At 48.0% G+C, this 23,786-nt stretch overlaps 3 protein-coding genes across 4 annotated transcripts; 1 reads left to right on the top strand and 2 right to left on the bottom strand.

The window, feature by feature from the left end:
* Positions 1-729: 729 nt before the first annotated feature.
* cdk5r1b (cyclin dependent kinase 5, regulatory subunit 1b (p35)) lies at positions 730-4,607 on the bottom strand. Its single transcript, XM_076034898.1, has 2 exons — positions 3,525-4,607; positions 730-3,087 (listed from the first exon to the last, which is right to left on the bottom strand). Exons 1-2 carry the CDS (start codon positions 4,430-4,432, stop codon positions 3,066-3,068), a joined length of 930 nt encoding a protein of 309 aa, XP_075891013.1. The 5' UTR covers positions 4,433-4,607; the 3' UTR covers positions 730-3,065.
* A 2,298-nt stretch (positions 4,608-6,905) lies between these two features.
* Positions 6,906-13,062, top strand: psmd11b (proteasome 26S subunit, non-ATPase 11b). 2 transcript variants are annotated; one of them, XM_076034891.1, is made up of 13 exons: positions 6,906-7,055; positions 8,205-8,306; positions 8,388-8,584; positions 9,206-9,263; positions 9,502-9,696; positions 10,174-10,318; positions 10,411-10,471; positions 10,601-10,663; positions 11,280-11,405; positions 11,584-11,619; positions 11,721-11,772; positions 11,850-11,992; positions 12,109-13,062. In XM_076034891.1, exons 1-12 carry the CDS (start codon positions 6,965-6,967, stop codon positions 11,990-11,992), a joined length of 1,269 nt encoding a protein of 422 aa, XP_075891006.1. In that variant the 5' UTR covers positions 6,906-6,964; the 3' UTR covers positions 12,109-13,062. The 2 variants fall into 2 exon arrangements, with proteins under 2 accessions (XP_075891006.1, XP_075891005.1); XM_076034890.1 differs by having other exon boundaries at positions 10,411-10,475; positions 10,605-10,663.
* Positions 13,063-13,875: 813 nt separating this feature from the next.
* Positions 13,876-21,867, bottom strand: LOC142893912 (ATP-dependent RNA helicase DHX8). The gene is made up of 23 exons (XM_076034889.1): positions 21,702-21,867; positions 21,287-21,372; positions 21,107-21,179; positions 20,802-20,890; positions 20,524-20,630; positions 20,021-20,401; positions 19,763-19,907; positions 19,440-19,646; positions 19,278-19,365; positions 19,041-19,138; positions 18,524-18,671; positions 18,116-18,297; positions 17,350-17,544; positions 17,080-17,265; positions 16,747-16,957; positions 16,480-16,661; positions 16,250-16,390; positions 16,017-16,172; positions 15,758-15,895; positions 15,511-15,639; positions 15,084-15,280; positions 14,336-14,515; positions 13,876-14,246 (listed from the first exon to the last, which is right to left on the bottom strand). Exons 1-23 carry the CDS (start codon positions 21,808-21,810, stop codon positions 14,027-14,029), a joined length of 3,648 nt encoding a protein of 1,215 aa, XP_075891004.1. The 5' UTR covers positions 21,811-21,867; the 3' UTR covers positions 13,876-14,026.
* Positions 21,868-23,786: the final 1,919 nt, after the last annotated feature.

Here is a 23,786-nt window from a genome sequence, read left to right as displayed (position 1 = left end):
ACATGTGCTGCTGTACCCTCCATACATTTGAAACAAAGTCTATAAATCCCACTGCAATCAATCAATAACTTTAGACAACACTTGCCAATGTGATAAAAACAGATAACATATAACAGCACTGAAGTCTTGCGTGTATAATATATATGACGCGTGTGTCAAATACTACAATGCATCTAATCACATGACAATAACATGGTTAATATTCAACAGTATCAAATCTGGTCAACTAAGTCCTATTTCAAGCTTTGTTTGTTGTTTGTCTGTTTGTTTTATTATTATTTTCTAACACTTTCTATGGCCACTTCACCTATGGCGTCTGCCAGTGTTTGTCATGAAGTAAAAATATATTTTTTTTCATTGTGATTTTTGTGGTCAATCACAAAATAGCTGAATAATGAATAACAAAAAAGTTGTTCAGTAGACATTAAAACATTAAAAGCTTTGAAATTCATATCTTTCTGTAGTCTTTTCATCTTCAAATGCAAAACTACTATCGGTACTACTACTGCTACTACTAATAATAACAATAAGAATAAGAAGAATAAGAAGAATAATGAGAATAGTAATAATGTTAATCTGTTTCTCAGCTCAAAGTTCACTTGAATTTGTGAACACCATGGGAACATTGTGGCACTGTGTCTTTACTCCTACACTGTCTGTCTGTCTGTCTGTCAGCTTCAGACAGTTGTTCTGCAAGCAACAGAAAAAATAGAAATCAAAGCAACTGGCTGTCTTCAACAATCAGTGCATTTTATTTTTTCCATCACAGTACAAAAATAAATTAAAATAAGCAAAAGCTAACTAAAAAAGAAGTTTCAGTCACAGGAAACAGTTTTTTGTTTCTTTTCCCCAAAAGAAAAAACATTTTTTGTTGGTTTTTTTTTTTCATTTATCAACATGGACACCCCTCCTGCACCCTTCTGGAGTCAATCAAGTTCTGCTTCAGAGTGGTTGGTGTGTTTTGCTCCACGTCCATAAGAAAAAAACAATGTGTCACACGTCTGTACAAATAAAACCTCATCGTTCACACACACACACACACACACACACACACACACACACACATGCGCGCTCACACTCGCACCAAAAGCCTCCTCTTGAACTCCCTTGATTTTTTTCTTAAATCTACAAAGTACGCAACGAGATACAGAAAAGAATTTGACAGAAACTCTTCAACTATCACTTGAGTTCTTTTTTTTTCAGGTTTTAAAAGCGTCTGAAAATCTCAAACAACTACTCGATGATGCAGAGTGGAGGAAAAGAAACAGCACAATTGAAGCGAGTCTGAAGGCGAGGGGAGAATTAGAGGCCGCTTTCTTTCCCTTTTTCATTTTCCTTTTTTTTGTTGCACTGACGCCCTATTTTTTTGTTTCTCTGCAGCCCATACAAAGTGTGTCTGCCCCTCCGCAACAGGCCTCAGCCGAGGTGTTTGGTGATTCCCATCAACACGACAGTTGGGAAGCAGCTCCGACAGGAAAAGGAGCCATCAAATGTCACTGTGCTGAAATGATTTGCCCTCTCTACAGTCTGCAGTGTAGTCTCCCCCTGTCATTTGGGTTTTCCTGGTTATGTTAATGCAATTTCAGTCACGCAGCGGCCCGACTGGCCAGAAGAGATTCCTGTTGGAGGTCAGATCACGTGATGTCTGACGCTGGAGCTTCTCTGCCGTCCTGCTGAACTAGTGTCATTGAAATAATTGATTGTTCGATGTGTGTGTGTGTGTGTGTGTGTGTGTGTGTGTGTGTGTGTGTGTGTGTGTGTGTGTGTGTGTGAGTGTGCGGCTTTTACTTTCTGATATGTGGGGCATCAGGTTGGAAGAATCTCAGCGTCAAAGTCAGAGTCGTTGCATTCAGGGCAAAATGTATCAGAGCAAAAGTGAAACGACGCGTTGTTCTTTGAAGGCCTCCTATGTTAACTTTGGTGACGGTCAGATTTGAAATTGTTTTTTTTTTTAACCATTGAGGGGTTTTTGGATTACATCTTCCTCATAATATTCGTGCGTAAACCAGATCAATCTTCATTCCCACCAAAGGTAAGCACACCTGCAGGAAGTAAAGCTCCTCCTCCAGTCCTCTGCCTTTCACAGTCTTCTTCTCTTCCCGTCAACACTACATGTGCCTAAATAAATAAGTAAATGGCAATAGGTTATGTGTCAGGTCGTTAAGTAGTTAGTAGGAGATGAAAACCCACCCGATGCTTCTCGAGTTGGACAAACAACACAGCATTTCGACACCTGTGTGGTTTCAGAGATATGGCACTGTTTTAACATATTATGCTTGAAGCACAAAATCATTCCAAACATATCGACAAAAGTACCAAAAAAGTGTCTTCCTTGGTAAACAAAGAGCCTATTTTAGCAAGCATAGCTAAAAAAAAGAAAATCGAGAGAAAAACCTAGTGTCACTTTGTCTACAGCATTCTCTAAATGCAGATGCAGTCGGTTTACAAATTAAGTCGAAAGAAGACAAATAACAATTTGCTCCTGCCCTCCGGGAAAGGTTTTCTGTAAAGTTGCATGGCACACGTGCAAAACATTACATTTCTAAGTAAAAGAACAAAACATTTTCTTCAAAAGAAAAAGACAAAGAAAACTTGTTCCAGAAATAAATTAGCCTCCGTACAAGTTAGCATCGGGGGGAGCAAGACATCCATTAACTTGTTCTTGTATGTTGTTGTTTTTTTTTTGTTTTTTTAATTATATTCTAGGTAAAAAATAATGTAGTCTGAAACCACGCACAGTATGACCGCTCACAATTTGCCATACGTCCACTGGCTGTTGTCTCCTTTATCAAAAAGTCCCATAATGCAGTTCCTCTGTACAGTAAAAGCCCATTGGTTGAGCCACAAACAGAAACCCACAACAAAAAAGGAAAGAAAGAAAGAAAGAAAGAAAACATGGATCCAGCATTGACGCCTCCCCCTGCTTTTTTTGTACTACAGCATAAACCAGTCCAGTCGTATCCATATTATTGGATGGGGCGTGGTGGTTCAGAGAGCCAGGGGGCGGGGCAGGGTGGGGTGGGCTTTCTGCCTGGGATTCATCCTGGACGTGTGGAGAAAGCCAGTCAGGCGATGGCCCTCACTCTCCTGCAGTGCACATCACATGGTCAAACAGTCAGAAGGTCACTGGTTGGCTGCTGCAGCCTCCGTCTCCTCCACATTCATTGCTGTTGATGTGTGATTCCTTTTCTAATGCTTATTTTTCATATAGATATATGTACTATGCGTCTAAAAGCAAAGGGTTCTACCCAAGTCTGGCATTTTTTTTTTCCTTGATTGTTATTGGGTTGTCTTTTCACTTTCATCCTCAGTGTTCAGATTCAGCTGCATATAAACATTTTTCAAATCTGGACTTCACACGCTTGTCCTTCACACTCATGTTCCTTTTTGTGGTTTGACCTGTCATTAATGGTTTAAAAAAAAAAAGAAAGAAAGCAACCAGTCAACCCTGGCAAAATGCCAGACTGGAGTATCTCCCTCCCACCCTCTTTCCCACTCCCCCACCCCCCCCGACATCCCCTCACCGGTCCAGGCCGATGAGCAGGCGGCTCCTCTCCTCCTCCTTCTGGCTCTCGTTCTTCAGGTCGGCGAACACCTGCGTGAAGTAGTGCGGGTCGGAGTTGATCTGCAGCATCTTGGCGCTCATCAGGTCGATGATGGACAGGCAGCGGTCCCAGAAGGTCTCCTTGGAGCTCTCCACCAGGAAGGGCTTGAGCGGGTAGGAGATCTCGTTACCCATGTAGGAGTAGGACAGGTAGAGGCAGGTGAGCAGGACGGCCTGCAGCTCGTGCTCCGTGGCCACCTCGGAGGAGACCACGTCGCGGCACAGCATGTAGACGAAGACCACGTTGGCCGGCGTGATGAAGCCCTGGTCCTGCCAGCCCTGCAGCAGCAGCGAGCGGTCCACGCTGCGCAGCCACAGCACCGGGTCGGTGGGCGACAGGTGCTTGAGCCGGTAGCAGCGCCGGCACAGGAACTCGCCCAGGCAGCGCAGCAGCTCGCTGGTGGAGGCCTGGACGATCACCCTCTTGGGGGTCCCGGGGGCGACGGTGGAGTTGGCCGGGGGGGCCTTCTTGACGGACGAGACCGGGTTGTTGGCGCTCTTGGCCAGGGCCGGGGTGCTCTGGTCCTGGGCGAAGGTGGACAGGTTGGCGCACGACTGCGACTTCTTCAGGTTCTCGTTGTTCAGGTGGCCCACGTTGCTGCCCTGGTAGTTGCCGTTGGGCTGCACCTTCTTGGAGCCCTTCTTCTTGGCCGACACGGCCACGATGCGCTTCCACGGCAGCACGTTGATGAGCGAGTGGCGCTTCAGGTTCTTGTCCTTGGCATTCTTGCTGTTCTGCACGGCCGTGTAGTGGCCCACGGTGGCCGGCCCGTCCTCGAAGAGGGCCGCCTTCCGGTAGCTGGGCGACAGGGACAGCACGGTTCCCATGGTGAGGGTTTGTGTGTGGGGGAGGTTAGGAAGGGGGGGGTCTTCTCCAGGGGCTTCAGCCGCGCTGGCTCAGAGGGGTGTCCGCCAGACGGAGGGCAGAGAAGGTCGCGGGCGATGGGGGGGCTACAGCATCCAAAGCGCCGGAGGAAACTGTGTGAGGATCGCCTTGAGTGAAATCCAGATGGGTTCTACACGGCAAGAGGAGCAGATCAATAATCAGAACGCTTTGTTGTTGTTTTTTAAATAATCTTCAGATTTTCTACAGATATCTTCTTAAGCAGGAGGGGAAAACCCGAACACGACGCGCTGTGATCAGCACCGCAGCGCTCTAATGAATGCGAGCCTGATTGGTTAATCTGACGGCACCTCGAGCTGATTAGCACCATTGATCAGGCTCCGTAAGTGCTGGAATGGATCAGCATGTGCGTGCACACCCATTTGAGCAATGAATGGATGACTCATAGCGTCGAAATAAGGGCGAGATACAGCGGGAAAATACGCCGCCATTGAAAAATAAATGATTTTTAAATTAAACATCGCCGGCTGGATGCGCGTGTGCGCATCCGCGGCGGCGGCGGCGGAGTGATTCCGCATCGGCGTCATGTCGAGACGCACCCGGCCTGGCGAGCCTGTGAGAATGTGAGAACGCTTGATATTTTAGGGCCGGCAGCAGACGGGAGAACCACGCGGCAGGCGTGCACGCGGAAAAAAAAATGGCATAACGTAAACACCTCAAAACAGCCGGCGGGCTGAAGGTCGCGGTAGCTCCACGCGGCGCCTCGTGCTCAAAGCCAAGGTCAAAGAGATGTAGGAGGTTCAAGCCTCTGAGAGAAAAATACATCACGGATGCATCTGTGTGTTGCACGTCTGCGTGTGTATGTGTGTGCCTGTACGTATGTATGTATGTATGTATGTATGTGTGTGTCCCTGCGCTGCAGTGCGTCGCTGTGCTGCGCCGTACGTAACCAGTCGATGGATCGACTGAGCTGCGCTGCGCAGATCTGCGAAAACACTGCGCGATCCAACATCGCATCGCATCGCGCACGTAAACCGTCCAATCTGTCCAGAAATCTGCCCTCGGTGTCTTATAATGCGCTGAGGCTGCGGGTGTTTGTTTGTTTTTTTTTTCCTCCCCTAGGATGGGATAACGCGTGAATGTGTGAAGCTCTCCGTGGTGCTGAAACCGAGCTCGCGCGCTCGCTCGCTCGCTCGCTCGCTCGTCGTCAACACGCAGCCCATCCTATAGGCGGTGGCTGCGTCTCATCGAGCAGCAGGAGCCTCGTGTTTTCCTCACAGATCCAGCTCGGTAGCTCGCCGGATTCCGCAGGGTTAAAAAAAAAAAAAAAAAAAGAAGAAGAAGAAGGCTACATTTAACTGTACTGATTTTCCATATTGAATTGAACTGTGGCCGCTGCGATCACCTCTTTTTAAATGAATAGCAAATGTATTTATTTATTTATTTTTTCACTGGCTGGTCCATTCCCATCACATCACACATCATGTGTGCCAAAATCAAAGCAAACTCACCAGAGGTTCTGCTCGGTTGTCGATTAAACTGTACTGTCGCGATGGTTTCCAGACCGTGTTTCCCCCCCACACACGCACGGCCCAGTTAAAACATCAAAAACATCTCGACAATGGGGAGGAAATGGCAAAACAAAAATATAATCCGTGCCGATGCCTGAAGATCGGATGTGAAGCAAACAGAGGATTGGATGCGTCCCTGCTCTGCTGATGGTGCGGCCAGTTGTGGAATGGATGCTGGGATGAAGATGTGCTCCCGGTCCTCCTCCTCCTCCTCCACCTCCTCCTGGCCGTCAGATGCGGATGATGCTGCGAGAGCTGGTGCTGCGTTCACTGACCGAGGGGAGGGAAGTTGACGCAAAGGCGGGGGTATACGGCGCGCGGCTCTGCTCTTCGTGCTTTCTCACTCTCCGCTGCTGGGAAACAACTCCGCCTATAGGCACGGGCATACACACACGCGCGCGCGCACACACACACACACACACACACACACACACACACACACACACACACACACACACAAGCAGGAGAGTCCTCTATACAATGTGTCGGCAGGTTTATAGCTTGTACCTTACAAAGTTAATCGAGCCCGTGGACGCATTGAGTCAATGACTGTCATTTACTATGTGGACTGTGAATAATAAGATGCGAGCATCACACCTTCTAAAGGCACTCTAGTATTTTGCTTTTAATTTAGGTTTTATTGGTGATATTTACTGCCACTGTTGTATTGCATTGTCCGTGACGTCATGTCTAAACCTCACAGTGAACACAGGAGCGGAGATGTTTTCTTCTATTTTGAGAACGGCAATGTTGCTGGGAGTGCCAAAGCAAACGCATTGTACAGTATCCTTTCTCGTGGTCGTTTCTGACCCCCTTTCAATAAAACCACAATTCCCAACACGTCCCAACCTCCCAGCATGCAAGTCGTGCGCTGACGTCACACGCTCTCTGTCGCGTTGTTTCGGGCACGTAATATTCATTCAGGCAGCATTTTGAATAGGGAAGATGGCGGCTGCAGCAGTGGTTGAATTCCAGAGAGCCCAGTCTCTCGTTAGCACGGACCGCAACGCTTCTATTGACATCCTCCATTCGATAGGTAGGTGTCTGGCGGAGCTTTTGTGGCGGATTCCCTCCGTTTAATCGGAAACACTAGCTGCTTCATTTTCCGTGGTTGAGCTTACAGGGCTAACATGCTAGCTAGCATCAGCGTTGAAAAGCGAGTGCCGGTGCTGTGCTAGGCTAAGCTGCGCTGAGCTGTGCTGACTCACTGTTGAATGGTGGGCAGCACTGAATGCTAGTGGACGTTAGCGCGCTAGCTTATTAGCAACTGTGCTAGCTTTAGGCCCCGAATGTGAAATACCGTTGGGACAATGTTATGTTTTCACTTTTGCCTGTCTTTAGCTGCCAAACTTTGAGCCATATTCGTCAAACTAACGTTTATTAGCTCGATTTAATACAGTCGGAATGACATTGTTATTCTTGTAGCTAACATTAGTTAGCCTGTTGTGAAACGCCTGTGAAAATACACCAATAAATTGAAAGCAGGCTTCCTGGCAGGGAGAGGTAAATTACCAGCCATTGCTTTATTGCTGTTAAGATTCATCAGTAAATGACTCAACGCTGGTGTGTTCAAAGTTAAATATTATAGAAGGTACACCGGTCCACTGGAGACATTTCTTTACCGGCATCGCCACGGTTCAAATTGCGTTGTCACTCCATCCTACTAGCTCTTTTGCTTTACTTGCTGCATGACTTATTCCCTCAAGTATGAGTGTTGTGAGAAGAAATGTGTTTGGAACACTGACATATCTTCTACGAATGTTTCTGCGTTCATCAAGTTGATCAAGATTTCTTAAATTGTGTCCGGAATTGCATGTCAATAACAGAATAAACCTTTATTAGTCCCGCATGGGGAAATTGCACATGAACACATTTGATTATGACGTGATTCCCCTCTGAAACTTTCACGAAGGTCTATTATTATTGTTGTTGTTTTTTTTTTTTTAACTCTTTCATTTGTGTATTCCTTAAAACATTGTTTGCAGTTTATCATGTTGAGGCTTTGGGAATTACATAAATTCAAAAGCTGTGCTTCCACTTGTGTGAATTTAGTGCTGGTCATATGGAAACAGTGTAGACAAAAACATATGATATCGATCTGTTGTGTTTTTCACACTTGTCTGCAGTTTCAATCTAAAATTGAACCTAACCGTGTTGACTTTGTCTTGTTGCCCAACTTTACCAGTGAGGAGAGATGTTCAAGAGAATGATGAGGAAGCCGTCAGGGTCAAAGAACAGAGCATCCTGGAGTTGGGGACCCTCCTGGCCAAGACCGGACAGGCTGCAGGTGAAATGTCCCTCTGTGACGCTCACACCCTCCCAGATTCATAGAAATCTCTTTTTGCAACTTGTTTCTGTGTCTCTTTAGAGCTTGGGGGTCTGCTGAAGTTTGTGAGGCCTTTCCTGATCTCCATCAGCAAGGCAAAGGCTGCCCGACTGGTGCGCTCTCTGCTGGACCTCTTCCTGGACATGGAGGCGGCGACGGGTCAGGAGGTGGGACTGTGTCTGGAGTGCATCGAGTGGGCCAAGGCAGAGAAGAGAACCTTCCTGCGACAAGCTCTGGAGGTGAGTGAGCCGTGGACCAGGAGAGACAGGTTGTTGAATAAGGGGGGGATGATGCATGGATAAACCTGCGTCTTCTGGCAGTGAAAAGCAAAGCCCGACGCCTCGAACAGGAGGAGTCAACGTGCTGCGACTCGTACTGCGACAGACGCTGTGTTTGCTCTCATGGTGGAGACGTGATATGCTATGCAGCATTGTTAATGGACCGTCGCTTGGTTTTGAAACTGAATGAAAAGTTGGTGAGTTAGTGAGACCTGGTCTGTCACCTCTGCCTTAAATGCTGATAGCTGTTGATGCTGAAAGGCTTTGAGACTCTGCTGCAGCAGCCAGGAGAGGCTTGGTGGGTTCTATTCCACACTCAGATGTTGGGTTATATTATTGATGTGACTGATGGACCGCAGTATAGATCAGGAAGTGAAATGTTTCACGCCCCATCTAAGCCTCACAACGAGGAACACTCTCAGAGTAGATGCTTTTAACTTTGCCAAACTCCAGAAAACTCGTCAATATGTGAGTTTCCCTCCAGGTCCAAATGGATCTTTTGAGTGTGAAGGAGTGAAATAAAGCACTTCTGTCTTTTATTTGGTTTCTCTTGATCTTAATTTGGCTCCTTTTTCTTTCCAGGCCCGCCTTATTTCCTTGTATTTTGACACTAAGCGATACCAGGAGGCCTTGGCGCTGGGTAAGTGTTGGAGAAACAACGTCTTGCCGCTGTCCTTGACACACTTACACAACATAAGACGGTGTCTTATCTTCTTGGAAACAAAACAATAATTCAAACGTTTGCTGTTATTTAAATGTTTGCTGTGTTTGCCACATGCACTAAATGAGCTGCGTCAAAGCCGGTGGTGGTGTTGTCTGCCCTCCTGAAACACTGCAGAGGTGTTTTTATTGAGCGCGCTCGCTCTGTCCCTCCTCAGGCACCCAGTTGCTGCAGGAGCTGAAGAAGATGGACGACAAAGCTCTCCTGGTGGAGGTGCAGCTGCTGGAGAGCAAGACGTACCACGCTCTGAGCAACCTGCCCAAGGCCCGCGCTGCCCTCACCTCCGCCAGGACCACCGCCAACGCCATCTACTGCCCTCCAAAGCTGCAGGCTGCGCTGGACATGCAGTCAGGTGTGTTGGTCCTGCCTGGCCTGATGGGGTTGCACTCATACTGATATTGTGTTGTACCATAGAGGTGAAAAACAAGTGGCAACAGTGAGCGAGGTGATGCGGCATAAGGACCAAAGTGGTGGGAAGTTCTGGGTCGGGTGCAGCAACAGACTGCAAACCTTCTGACAGACGTTTCTCCAGATGAGTTTGATTTGGAAAGGCCTTTAAAGTGCAGCCACTAGGTGGCGATCACGCGTCTCGGTTAATCTGAGACATTTTTGTGTTTTTCAACACGGCTTGTTGTGTCAAAGCCACTGAGGTCGGACCGAGTCACTTTATGCTAGCGAGCCACTCGCTGCGATACACAGTTGCTGCTCCCCGGTGTGAACGCAGAGCGGCGGCGGCGGCTTTGCATCGTCTCTGCGCGTCGTCGACGTTCTCTCGAGTTTGGCCGCTCTTTGCCGCCGCCTGAACCGCTGCCTGTCGCCTGCGCCGCAGGGATCATCCACGCCGCCGAGGAGAAGGACTGGAAGACGGCCTACTCCTACTTCTTCGAGGCCTTCGAGGGCTACGACTCCATCGACAGCCCCAGAGCCATCACGGCGCTCAAGTACATGCTGCTGTGCAAAATCGTTCTCAACTTGTGAGTAGAAGTCACTTCTTCGCACGTCAGCGCTACTCTGCTGCTCCTCTGCTGCTCCTCTTGTGGAAATGCTGATCTCTCGTCTCCTGCAGGCCAGAGGAAGTTCAGGCTCTCATCAGCGGCAAACTGGGCCTGCGATACGCCGGACGACAGGCACGTAGCTCCGTTTGTGTGAAGCTGCGCACCGCAGAGAAACATTCTGAGAGGCTCCAGTTTCCCTGTTGGAATCTTATGCAGTGGTCCAGGTCGTCTCAATGTTTTCCTCTTTGTTTTCATTTCCAGACAGATGCACTGAAGTGTGTGGCGCAGGCCAGCAAGAACAGATCATTAGCAGACTTTGAAAAGGTGAGACCTCCCTCCACTCGTGCGGGCACTTCAAGGTCCAGTGTGGCAATTTGGCTTCATTTTTCATTTTTATATTGGTAAAAACTTAACACACAGCCCATAAAGACATGGGTAAGATTGTATAATTGCAGGACAATAAAAGTATTTTGCTTTTCCTACCCTTTCAACAGTTGTCATATACATCTATATAAACAAACACACACACAAGAATATACATACAGCAAAGGTCTTGCTTCCAGTTAGCATCCATATCTGTAAAGAAGCCTGGTGTGGACAATCCAGCCGCCTGACTGGGAGTTTCATCATCAGGGTGACTGCTCACATCCTCAAATAAATCAATGAAGAAGAATGTGGGTGAAGTGTCCAAGTTTGGGTGCGCAGGCCACCATAGCTCACTAGCAAGCTCAGAAGGGGAGGGGTGGGAGAGTGAAAGCCGCTGCAATCTAAAATCCAACCACTTGATGTCACTGTTTCTTCTTCAAAGTCTCTAAATATTAAACACGAAATCTTTAAATAAACAAAGTTTATTGTGGAGAACTGCACTCACACATGGAGAAGAGTTGTGCTGCATCCTGTGTGTAGCAGCTCACTGTGTGCTGGGCTGTGTCTGCTGCAGGCCCTCACAGAGTACAGAGCAGAGCTGAGGGACGACCCAATCATCAACACGCACCTGGCCACGCTGTACGACAACCTGCTGGAACAGAACCTCATCCGGGTCATTGAGCCCTTCTCCAGAGTCCAGGTACCCAAGGAAACTCAACTCAAACCCAGTTACAGCACTGCTTTGATTGGTCTAAAAGGCAACAATGAGTGTGAGGCCTGAGAGGGCGCTGGTGTTTGTCTGTGGCTCAGTCTTTGGCCTCCTGGTTGACTCGGCCCTCTGCTCCTGGGTTCACCTCAACCTGCCTTTCTCCTTTCAGATAGAGCACATATCAGGCCTCATCAAGCTGTCAAAGGTGCGGTTCCTTCGCCATCCTGAACTCGTTTCTCCACCTTCTACTGTTTTGTTTTTTTAATGAAGCTTCACCTTCGTGTGTGTATGTGTGTGTCTCTGCAGGGAGACGTTGAGAGGAAGTTATCGCAGATGATCCTGGACAAGAAGTTCCACGGTAAGCGGCCGATCTCGCACACTTGAACCGTCGACACCTCGCCGCGCTCTGATGTGTTCGTGGCGCCGCCTCCGCAGGGATCCTCGACCAAGGCGAAGGAGTGCTGATCATATTCGAAGAGCCGCCGGTGGACAAAACGTACGAGGCAGCCTTGGAAACCATTCAGAACATGAGCAAAGTGGTGGACTCTCTCTACAACAAAGCCAAGAAGTTGACATAGGTGAACAAAGCCGCCGCCTGGAGGCAGAAGGAACTGCAGCAGCAGCAGCGCTCCTGCTCTCCGTTCCATCTTGATTCAATGGTTTTTGTTTTTCTTCTTCCCCTCCTCCGACTCAGAGCGGCTCGTCGGCAGTGCGATGGAGGAACTGTGTGTGATTGACCGGCGTAGCGTCACATCTGAAGAAGGCAACAACGAGAAGCAGCGCCGAGTCTCACAAACTGCAACCAGACAGGATTCCCCCGTCAAGCTCCCCTCCTCCCCTCCCCCAATGGACAATGACATCACTTCTCGTTTGTTTTGTTTGTTTTTTCCTCTTTGATTTTTTTTTTTTTTTTTTTTTTTAATATCTTTTCAGGACTCTGTATAACACTCAGCGGCCACTGCAGGCCATCAGGGAATATTGTACAACCACAATAAAAAAGATGAAAAGGTTAAGAATACATAGATGTTTATATCAGCTGTCGGGTCGGGTCGAACAGAGACTCGGCCCGATTCTATCGCAACTTTGACCTCCGCTGTCGCCGCGCTGCAAACGCAGCTACAAGGCTTCCTCTTCACCCCCCTCCTTCCCTCCACCTCCTCCTCCTTCTCTTCCTCCCTCTCTTTTCAGAAGCACACAGGTTGGGTTTTGGAAGTTCGAGATTCTACTTTTGGCTCAAGAGCTCCCCCTAGCGTTTTCAGTTCCAAACCCTCACCATTTCAATGCCAACAGTTAAGTACCCGCTGTATTTCAGACATGTATTGAACTCACTATTTTTGTGTTGTTTTGTTTGACAAGAAAAAATAAATAAAATGAAGATTGCCACAACAGAAAGAGCCAGGATGCCACTTCACCACTTGTGCCACTGTTTGGCGCTCTGGCTTTGCCTCAGTGTTGAGGTGCAGAGGTGGAGATCCGGTCACCTCTGAGCGCCTGTTGTTCTCCATTTGAGCAGTGTCCATGGTTAATTCCTAGCACTAGTGTGGTATGCTAGTAACCAAACAATTTGTATGAGTTTTCGATTTGGTTCTGATTCTTTTCTTCCTCCTCTTATAAAGGCATTTTCAAAAATAAATATTTTGTATTTTAAGGATTTTGTGTTTTCTCTTCACAGACGCTAATTGACTCTTGGTCCCATTAACTGACCTTAGAACTTTAAATGATTGGTAGAAAGGGTGAAGAGAGTGGATCAACAAGCTGCTTTGTGTGACAGGGTCCTCACAAAGGCACGAGGGGAGAGAGAGTCAGTGGGACACTGTTTCATGTTTTACCACAACAATCAGCATTCATTCAGATCCTGCTGCTGCTAAATCTGTCACACCACCACAAAGGGCATTAAATGAGTAAAAGCTTTGAGTTGTCTTTGAGTTTTCACTTGTGACACACAATTACTTATTGTGGAGCAATAAATCCACTGCCAACTTCAGTTTTCACGTTCTACATTAAAGGGGATTGCTGCAGCAGTTCATGGAGGTTTGGTCTCACTGTGTGTGTGTGTGTGTGTGTGTGAGTGTGAGAGGGAGAGATAAAAGTGAACACAATTCATCACACACATTGCAATTGTATGCAAATATAGAACAGGGCGAGGTTACACAATGGACTAGTTGCCAGTTGATCGCAGGCCCAAATTAAATAAACGAGTCCTTCAGACATTCTTCAAAATAATCCAATAAAAATGTTTTATTTCTCCTCATTGACATGTTTCACGGAGACAAAAGTTTCTAATCTAATTCAATCTGCTTGACACAAATGAAAACATTTATTGAAACATATTTGTCTCTCTGTCAAAAAGAGCAATGACACCTACAGGACAGAATAAGTCATTACAGTTTTCATACAAAAAGTTAGTGAGCTAATGGTCTTTTCTCCTCAAATGAAAATGAAAAAAAAAACATTTATTTAAATAATGACAGTAAAGCACCAACTGGCAAAAGATGGGCAGATTGACATATACATTGTGTACAAATAAAACAGCCAGGTTAAAATCTGTGGTCCACTGCACAGACAGCACAACCCATCGCGCTGTGAGGTCAGCGTGCAAACGTCCTGGAGCCTCAGCGGCGCCTGAAGGCTCTGGAGATCCTCCAGGCGTTGGGCTCCTCGTAGCGGTTGTACAGCGGCTCCAGGCGCTGCTGCTTCTTCTGCTTGCTGAGGCGCGTGGGGTCGGACACCTTGAAGAAGGCGGGCGCAAACTCCACCAGCCAGCGGGGGTCGATGGTGGTCACCTCCCTCATGTACTCCTTGGTGGTCAGCACCAGCTCGTGGTAAACCACCCTGTGGGAGTGGAGAGGCCGTTAGACTCTCTGGACGTTCACCTTGTGTTGCTCCGCTGCAAAGGCGTGCTGAGGGGCGTGCGGTCGTACCACTCTGGCTGCCGGTTGAACAGAGAGCTGGAGGGGTGGATGTAGACCACCTGCTGGTCGATGAGAGTGCGGTATCCTTCCTGAGGATCCTTCTTGGCCGCGTTCCTGAAGAAGCCGCTGCAGATGGCTTTCTGGACGCGAACCGTCGCTTTGCCACAGGACACCACGTCCAGCTTATGCCTGAAAAAGAAGATTGTGTGTGTTTGTGTTGTGTGTGTCAAGGTCAAGGTTTCTTTATTTGTACTTGACAGTAAATACGGACAAAGAACAATCATACATGACAAAAGAAACACGTAAACGCATATAAAAACATCATTACTCTCAGCTTCAATGTCGCAGGAGTCTTCAACTCATGGTGAACCTATTCAGCCTGGCAATGGCTGAGGGTACAAAGGTGTTCCTGCACTGCTTTGTCCCTGCAGCCAGAGGGAGGAGCTTCAACTCTCCATGTGGTGGATGTCAGTAGGCATTTTTAGTTGGCTTTGCACTCGAGCTGCTTGTCATCAAGGGCTGAAGCTCCCCTGTTAGGCAACCTGCCCATTTAATAATTTGGCGCTGGGAGTTTCTATCCTGAAGTGATCAGTTGCCAAACCATGACAATAAAAGCACAACAGAACAGAGTTTTGTCTAAGTTAAGAAGGGACAGTTTCTGGTGCTGGTGTGTGTGTGTGTGTGTGTGTGTGTGTGTGTGTGTGTAAAAAGACCTCGGAGCAGTGGGAAGCTCCTGCCACTGAGGTGTCCTTCCTACCTGTCCATGATCCCCAGCATCTGTTTGCGGATGTCCTGCACTCGGCGCAGCGAGCGCGCCTGGATGAAGTTCTCGTAGCACCAGGGGTTGGAGAACTTGTTGTTCTTCCAGGAGTTGTAAACGGCCAGCAGGGTCAGGTGGTCGCCCTCGGGCTGGTGGAACTTTGCCTTCTTCTGGTCGGCCAGAGCCTGCTTGTCCTGTATAGACGAGAGGTGATACGAGGATGTGAGGGGAGAGACTTCAGACGCTGGCGTTGTGCAATTAAGCCTCAGATTAACATTTTTTTCCCAGTAGCTTAGAGTTGTATAGCTCATTGATACAGGACTGGAGAACACACCAGGACCAGCGTGGATCCAAACAAAGCAAGTCATGTGATGCTGTTTCAAAGACAATAAAATAACTATCTATTTCACCAAGGTGTGCGTACCTTCGGTCTGTAGAAGACATTGAGCACCGACAGCATGGAGACGATGGTGAGCATCTCCTCACTGCAGCCCAAATGGACGGACATGATCAACATCTTGCACAGCATGGGCTCCAGGGGGAACTCGGCCATCTGCAAGACAAAAGCACGTGATTGGAGTTTATTCCAAACACACTGTATGAGTGTGTGTGTGTGTGTGTGTGTGTGGGGGGGGGGGGGGGGCTGCAGAGAGGAAGAAAGAGCTCCTCACCCTTCGTCCCAGTCGGGTCAGTAGACCCTCGTCATCCAGGGCTCCCAGTGTGTAGAGCTGCTCCATGGCCGTGATCAGGGTCTCGATGGGGGGGGCATCCATGAAGTCAAAGGACAGGAGGTCATTGATGCCCATGGCCTGGAGGAGGAAACCAGGAGCAGCACATTAAAGCTCTGCTGTGACCGGACGTGGGGTCCAGCCAGCAGAAGGAAGATTGTGTCCTGTGTGGGAGTCGACCTCTCTGCAGTCAACTGCTTACCTTCAGAGACAGCACGGTGCTGGACAAGTTGGTCCTCTGGATCTCAGGCACGTTGGTGGTCAGCATCTCGTCTCTGTAGGCTCTCTCTGTGTAGAGCCTGTAACACTTCCCCGGGCCCGTTCTTCCGGCTCGGCCCGCCCTCTGCTTGGCCTGGGCCTGCATGACGATCATTGTTAGAGTGAAGTGGCTACAGTCACTGGCGATGACACAAGTCTGAATGTTCCTCACGTCACCTGGGAGATGGGAGTCACCACCAGCTGGTCGATGCCGGTCTTGGAGTTGTAGACCTTCTGCTTGACAAATCCGGGGTCCACCACGTAGTAGATGCCATCGATGGTTAGAGACGTCTCAGCGATGTTCGTGGCGATGATCACCTACACACAACACAAGGAGGTCATTTGACTTTTCAGAAAAATTCAATCAAACAGCGCAGCTTTTTTCTTCTATATTTTAGCATTGTCACCTTTCTGCTGCCAGGAGGAGCAGGATCAAAGATCCTGGTCTGCATCTCGCTGGGCAGAGCAGAGTACACGGGCAGGATGATGAGCTCAGGAACATCAGGCCCCAGAGACTTCATCCGCTCAAACAGGATCTCGCAGGCCGTGTCGATCTCCTCCTGTCCTGTGAGGAACACCAGGATGTCGCCTGGACAGAGGACAAGCGTCAAGTTGGAGTGACGGAGAAAGAAAATAAATAAATCGATTTTGTCTCCACAATGTTCAGGTCATACCAGGTGGCTCAGTCAGGTGAATCTGCATGACGGTGATGAGACTGGCGTCCAGGTAGTCGGTCTCCGGCTCTCTGGTGTAGAGGACTTCCACAGGGTACGTTCTTCCTGGGATGGTGAAGATGGGCGCTTCGTAGAAGTACTGGGAGAACTTCACGGCGTCCAGGGTCGCAGACGTCACGATCAGCTTCATGTCAGTGCGCTTCTGAATGGTCTGAGAGAAAAACACAAGATGCTGTTTAATTTCTCTCTCTTTTTTTTTTTCAATAAATCTTATAAAACATAGGATATAGGACAAAAGCAAAGGGACAAGGCAGACGTGCTGCTCAAACTCACCTTCTTCAGCAAACCAAAGAGGACGTCGGTGTGGATGGTCCTCTCGTGAGCTTCGTCCAACATGATGATGGCGTACTGGCCCAGCTCGTAGTCGATCAGACACTCTCTCAGCAGCATGCCGTCCGTCATGTACTTGATGACGGTCTCGGGGCTGGTGCAGTCCTCGAAACGGATGGTGTAACCCACCTGCGGCAGAGAGGGGAGACTCTCAGCCAGGCTCCGACCCGGTGAGCTTTATTTCAGAGACGCGGCAGCGGGCGGCTCGCTCACCTCCTGTCCCAGGCGACAGCCGTACTCCTCGGAGACTCTCTTGGCCACCGACATGGCGGCCACACGACGGGGCTGCGTGCAGCCGATCTTCCCCCTGGTGGTGTAGCCTGCTTCTGCCAGGTACTGAGTGATCTGGGTGGTCTTACCAGACCCCGTCTCTCCGATCACAATCAGGATCTGGTTGTCATGGACGGCCTGAGAGAGAAACATGTGAAGGACAGAGTTCAAGACACAGACACTTAGAGGTGGAGTATCAAATATATGGCTTGATTTATGACTTTCACATTGACAAAAGCTAAACACAGTGTCCATGAATACATTAATAAAAGGGTGTACTCACAGTACAATAAAAGTAATTTAGTTTTCCTCATATATATATGAATGTACGCAGAGCAATAAGGCTCTTGCTCCTAGTGAGCTGCCATCTTGCACTGGAATTTCTTAAGGAAGCCCCTCTGACAGTGGCGCTAAATACCAAAATGCAAAATGCACCGTGTGCATTGCAGGTTGATTAGGATGATGACGCCACCACTTCAGCCACATTGATTCACAAGTCTCAAATTTCTTCATTGTGACCTCGCACTTGCAAATTAAAATAAATAAACAAACCCCCCCCAAATCTGGTTTAAAATAACAGAAACATCCCTTTTGCAGTCAGCAGGTGTTTGGCTTCAGGGAAGCTCAACTTGTTCAGAAGATGATGACTAGAGAATCATTTCTTAACTGCGTTGACATGACTCAGTAAGTTACAAGTCTTGCTGTGCACCTGAATGAGCTGCTTCTTCAGCTTGTAGATGGGCAAACTCTCCCTCTGCTCCAGGATGGAGAGCTGCGTCTTCTTGCCGTAGGAGGCCTTGTTGCCGCCGAAGGCGTGCTTCTTCCACTCCGGGATGTCGTTGGGCATCATGCCGATGCCCCTCATGTTGGCTGCAATCTGCCTGCCGTCAGCTGGAGCAACAGGTGACAGGTGAGACGGCGTTAGAATGCGGCCGTGCTGACCTCCGCCCAGGAACCCTTCACCGTAGAACTGCGGTGCGATGGTTCGGTCCGGACTGAGATCAGACTGCAGCTCTGGGCTTCTCTCCAGTTTGGAACCAGTTTTTCCAACGGACTCGCCGGACACTTCAAACAATGTCATCACAGAAGATTGGGCAGACACGAAGGAGGTTCTAACCGTCTGGCAGAGGGTCGACCCAGTGTTTGTTCAGGCCCATTGGGATGGAGTCCATCTCCGCCTCGCGCGCCGCCTGCTTCAGTTCTCTCCTCTCCTTGGCCAGAGCGCTCTGCATCATGGCGGCCTGAGACAGCGAGCCGTCGGGGTTCTGCAGCCACACAAACACACAGGACAGCAAGTTGTAGTTTGTTATTGGCTCTTTATTGACATGAAGAACATTTTTTTAAAGGTCCGGTGTGTGAAACAACTGATTGCGTGTTTGGTATTTAGGTCTCTTTCAAAAATGGGTACCCTATGTATATTCTTACACACTACATGCATAATATTACACACTGGACCTTTAACAGGAGAGCTGTTATGTCATTGTAATTTGGAGCTGAATTCATGCTGTTGATTTTTTTTAAATCTAAAGTTACAACACAGGTGAATCAGATGTTTTACGATTAAGAATATTCAGCCAAACATTTCGACAGATTGCCAACAAACAAATAATTAACATTTAACAAGGAGTGTTTACCTTGACGATCTTGACTGGGCTCATATCCATGACCTGCTTGGTGTGTCCCCTCAGGAACGGCGGCTCCTCCTCAACCAGCTCAATTTCCAGATCCTCATCTGAAGGGCCGAGAACACAGCTCATTGACAGGAGGCAGACAACTGCTGGTGCCATCATCACAATCCTAAATCTCAATCATCATTCAGCACTGACGAGACTGGAGCTGAGACTAAAAAAAAGAAAAGCACCACTTCTCACCCTCTTCATCGTCCACTTTGGGAAGGATGCCAGTTTCATCATCAAAATCAGGGAACTCTTCTTTGGGCAGAACATTGGCAGCAACCATCTGACAATGAATAAGACCCCATTTAGACGATGAAAACAATGCATTAGAATGTTTCAAATATTTGAAAGGCGCACCTGCTTGATCTCCCACTTCTCTGCGTCGGAGATCTTGGTGAGCCTCTTGCGCTCCAACGTGTCGTCCTGCTCCATCTCGGGGGCGTGGCCCAGGTTCAGATTGCTTGGCCGGTCGGGGTTCCTCATGGAGACGTCCTCGGTGCCGTCTGGGCCAATGTTTTTCCTCCGGTTGGGGTTCAGGTCTTCTCCGGTCTCCTGGTCCACATCCTGTTAAAGAACAGACAGCAAGGTGCATTTGATGGGAAAGTTAAAAACACACTTCTGTCTCAGTGGGAAAAGCAAAACTGCGACCAAGATCTTGACTTTTCCTCTATTCTTCTTACCTTCATGCTGAGGCTGGTCTTGGAACCGGTGAAAGACAGCACTTTGATCTTCACTCTTTGGCCTTTGGTGACAACATCAGCCACGTTGGCCACGCGGCCCTCCCTGCGCAGCTCCGAGATGTGAACCAAACCCTCCCAACGTTTCCTGCCCAGACACAACAGAAACACGGTGGACATATAGAATCGTGCTGGTGTCAGAGCAGAGGTTTTGACATGAATCAAGTATCTATCCATGTTGCTACTGGCTAGGACACTGACCTCAAGCCCTCCAGCTGAACAAAGCATCCAAACTGCATGATGCTGGTGACCTTGCCGTTGTAGATGTCACCAACAGAAGGCTCCTCAGGTGGAGGCCGGTCCACGTGTTTGTCCTTCCAGCGCTCAGAGTCTCTGTCTTGGTCCTTCTTGGGGCTGGGTGAGCGTTCGTTCCACCTGGAAGATTTTTCTCTCCTCTTCCCCTGCTCTCTGTCCCTGTCTCTTTCTCTGTCTCGGTGGCGATCGCGATCTCTTGAGCGCGACCGGGAACGGTGCCGTCTCCTCCGGTCTCGATCATAATCTCTGTCTCTGTCTCTGTCGCGGTGGCGATCTCTGTCTCTGCTTCTGCTGCGACTTCGACTGTGGCGTCTGCTCTTTTCTGACCTGCTGACGTGAAGAAAAAAAAACACCAGCAAAATTACAGGTGAGAAAAAAAACAATCTTAATTTGTTGATTGAGAATCAGTGCATATACAGGGAAAAAACAACCTTGAGAACCATTCATACCTGCTCTTGCTGCTCTTGGAGTCTGTACCACTGACGCTTGGCATCAACATTTCCAGCTCTTTCATTGCAGCTTCTGCGACTTTTGCGTCATCTTCATCCAGTAAACGCTAAATAAAACATTGACAATAAAGATATTAAAATGATCTTTTACAGAAGACAACTGTAAACAAATGGCAACTTAAAAACGAAAACACAATCCATTATGGTTCTATTCAAAAGTGAATGTCCTGAGTTGTGCGCATTAGTTGAAAATAACTGCCTGTAGTAAAGCGACATACCTTGGGTTCTGGATCATCTGCTCGACACAGAGCAGGAAGAATTTCCTTCAGTCTGTCTTTTTCAGATTTAGGCTTAACATCATCATAGGCTGGAAGCAGATAGTTGTCAATTACAAAGAGCTCTGAGACAGTTTTATAGAGAAGTGAGAGTATGAAGGACAACCACAATACATAATAAATATATATAAGGTATATGCTGGGGAAATGTGACATCGATACAACTAAATCATATCTTATTTCCAATGTTAAATGGAACTAGAACTATGCGTTCTAAGAGCACAATGGCTAAAGCTTTAATAACTTACCTTTACTCGTCGACGCTTTGGTTGGAGGCCGCATGGTCTGAATGAGCCTAAGCAAATTACTGACGAGAGAGTCCTTCAAAACATAAGCAAATTCCCAATTAGATGCAGAACGACGTAGATACCTAACGCTTGTTATCTCTTAAATCCACCTAGGGGTTGATTTTGCTAGGTTCGACTTACTGAGAATTCGCCCCCATTTTCATCCAGGGCGGCCTTGAATCCTTCAAATGTCGGCTGCTGCTCCGCAAGGTGAATGATGAACTTGGCTGTAGAGCAATCAGAGAAATTATCACTTTCCAGGACAGTAGGTTGTCATGACCAGCTAGCTAGCATTGAAACGCGTTGAAACTAGCATCACCCAAGTAGCAACGACACCACGTCCAAATTGACAGGAACCACTTCACTCATTTTTAAATCCCGATAGTAGATATTTCACTTTCAAAATGTTACATTATATGCCCGCGAATAAAAAAAAACCCACAAGGGTTAAAGTTACCGAAGACAAGGCATGCTAACTCCAGCTAGTTAGCATAAGCTAACTCGTTAGCCAGTCTTTGTGATTCAAGTACTCTACTCTCAGCCACTAAATACGCACCTAGATCCTTGTCACCGAGTCCCAAATGGTTGTCGAGCTCCGTACAAACTTTGGACACCAGAGAGAGATACTCGAGCTCCCTGAGCTCGTCCACGGCAACTTCCGCCATAGTCCACGAGTTGTGTTGTGTTTACGACGTAATAGCGGACTACACTGACGCGAGTAGCTACATGAGCGTAGAAGAAAAGCGGAAGTGGAAGAAGACGAGTGACTCCAGAGACAGCACTTTGGTGCAAGGGTATCTCCCCCTAGCGTTCAAATATGGAAGGTCTGTTTGTCAGTACACAAAACGAGGTTTGAGCATCGTTGGATATTGTACAAAAAAAGGCGAAAAATTTTTTATTCAAATATCCAAAGAAAATTCAACCCGTGCCTAAATGTTTTTTTTTTTCATTTATCATTATTTTGAAAATAGAGACACTACTCACATTTGCCTGAAACTCACTGGGATTACTGTTGTATGATAGCCTAACACAAAAAGGGTGATAGAATGCAAAATTATCAACATGTACAATGTTTTTTTGTTTTTTGAAAATGTTGTAAGATTAAAAAGGTAAAGCACCACTAAAGGTTATTTTTCCTCTTTTTATTAAATCACCTTTCCAGTTGTTGGAAGAGGATGGCGACTGGCGATTGTGACCTGCTGGCACTGGCTCAGAAGTTTGCATCTCTGTGGTCTATCATCAGAAACGTCAAAGATCACAACAGGCCAGAAAAGGTGACGTACAACCCCAGGGGCAAATAGGATGTGTGCAATGGAATTAGATCAAATCCACCAAAAACCAACATATAGCTAAATATATATTGTAAATTGTAGGTTGTTTTTTTTTTAAACCCCCCCCCCCCCCCCGTCCCCAAACGGATGCAGAGATGTACAGCGTGGTGGCGCCGTCCTCGCCTGACCTGATATGCGAGGATGGTGGGGGAGGGGGAGGGGAAGTTGCATGGGCGGCGCGGGGGAAGGGAGGGGAGGGGGCTTATGTAAGAGGCCTGTAATGTATACGTAACACATGCTGCATGATCGCTTGTCCTTAATCGCTCCGCTCGAGTTTCCTGCACTGGTGAGAAGATACAAAAGAGTGGCAGGATTAGACGGATTGGGCAGCATAGGAGGGAAAGACGAGACCGCCTGCTGGAGTCGATCCACGGGGGGATTCTAGAGAAGGAGTCAGCCTGCGTGTGTATGTGTGTGAGACACAGGGGTAGATGAGGCCCCACATGGGTCTCATGCCTCAGATTTATATTCTTCTGCTCCACATTCCTGCAAGAATAAAAAAGCAAACACGTGCACGGACAGTGTTCCTGCAGCAGGCATGGAACACAGAGTGCGAAAAACATTTGAAAAAGAAAAGAAGAGAAAAGAAAAAACAACCTGGCCTTGCATCTGCCATGTACAGTACACTGTGTACTGGCGGTTGGTCGGGAGGTCAACCAACAGTCTGCTATTGACAACGCAGCTGCCTGCCATGTTCTGCTGCAGAGTGGAAAATTCCTGCTATGACAGAGCATGAGGAGTGTGTGTGTGAAGAGAGGGGGTGTGTGTATGACATACGTGAAAAAAAGAGGAGGGGGTGAAGCGGGGGGAGCGGGCAATCCAACGGAGGGCCGGGCTTTGGCGGAAAGAGGTGGGCTCGGATTGGCTGGCGCAAAAGCTGCCTTTGTGAGCTCACAGCCCCCACAACAGCTTCCAACCACATGTTGGACTTTGTGTGAATGGATCCGGACCGCTCACACCAAGTTCACACTAAGCCACCGTGATGACCACATCCTCAGTGTAAGACAAAACAAAACAAACAAAAAAAGCTGCTGGGCTGAGAGTGAAGAGCCCTTGCTGGATTCAGCCCTGCAGCCCAGCACCCTGGTGCTGGCAGGTGATGCCAGTCAGTGGTGGGACACACACAACTTTTATCCTGGAAGTGGAAGAGATGCAGATTTTGGGGATAATCCACAAGGTAGATCAGAATCAGCTCTGTTGGTCAAGTTTGTTCACACTAAAAGGAATGAGTTGTTTCTTGGCTCTGAGTGTGTATCATAGTCAGGAAGGTAAGTGCAGCTGTCCAGGCTGTTTGTAGAGACCACCATGGC

This window comes from Nelusetta ayraudi, unplaced genomic scaffold (assembly GCF_046127955.1).
Source record: "Nelusetta ayraudi isolate G7.1 ecotype Tasmania unplaced genomic scaffold, CSIRO-AGI_Nayr_v1 ptg000042l, whole genome shotgun sequence".
NCBI lineage: Eukaryota > Metazoa > Chordata > Actinopteri > Tetraodontiformes > Monacanthidae > Nelusetta > Nelusetta ayraudi.
The sequence above is the reverse complement of the archived record's forward strand: the minus strand, read 5'-3'. Positions and strand labels throughout refer to the sequence as shown.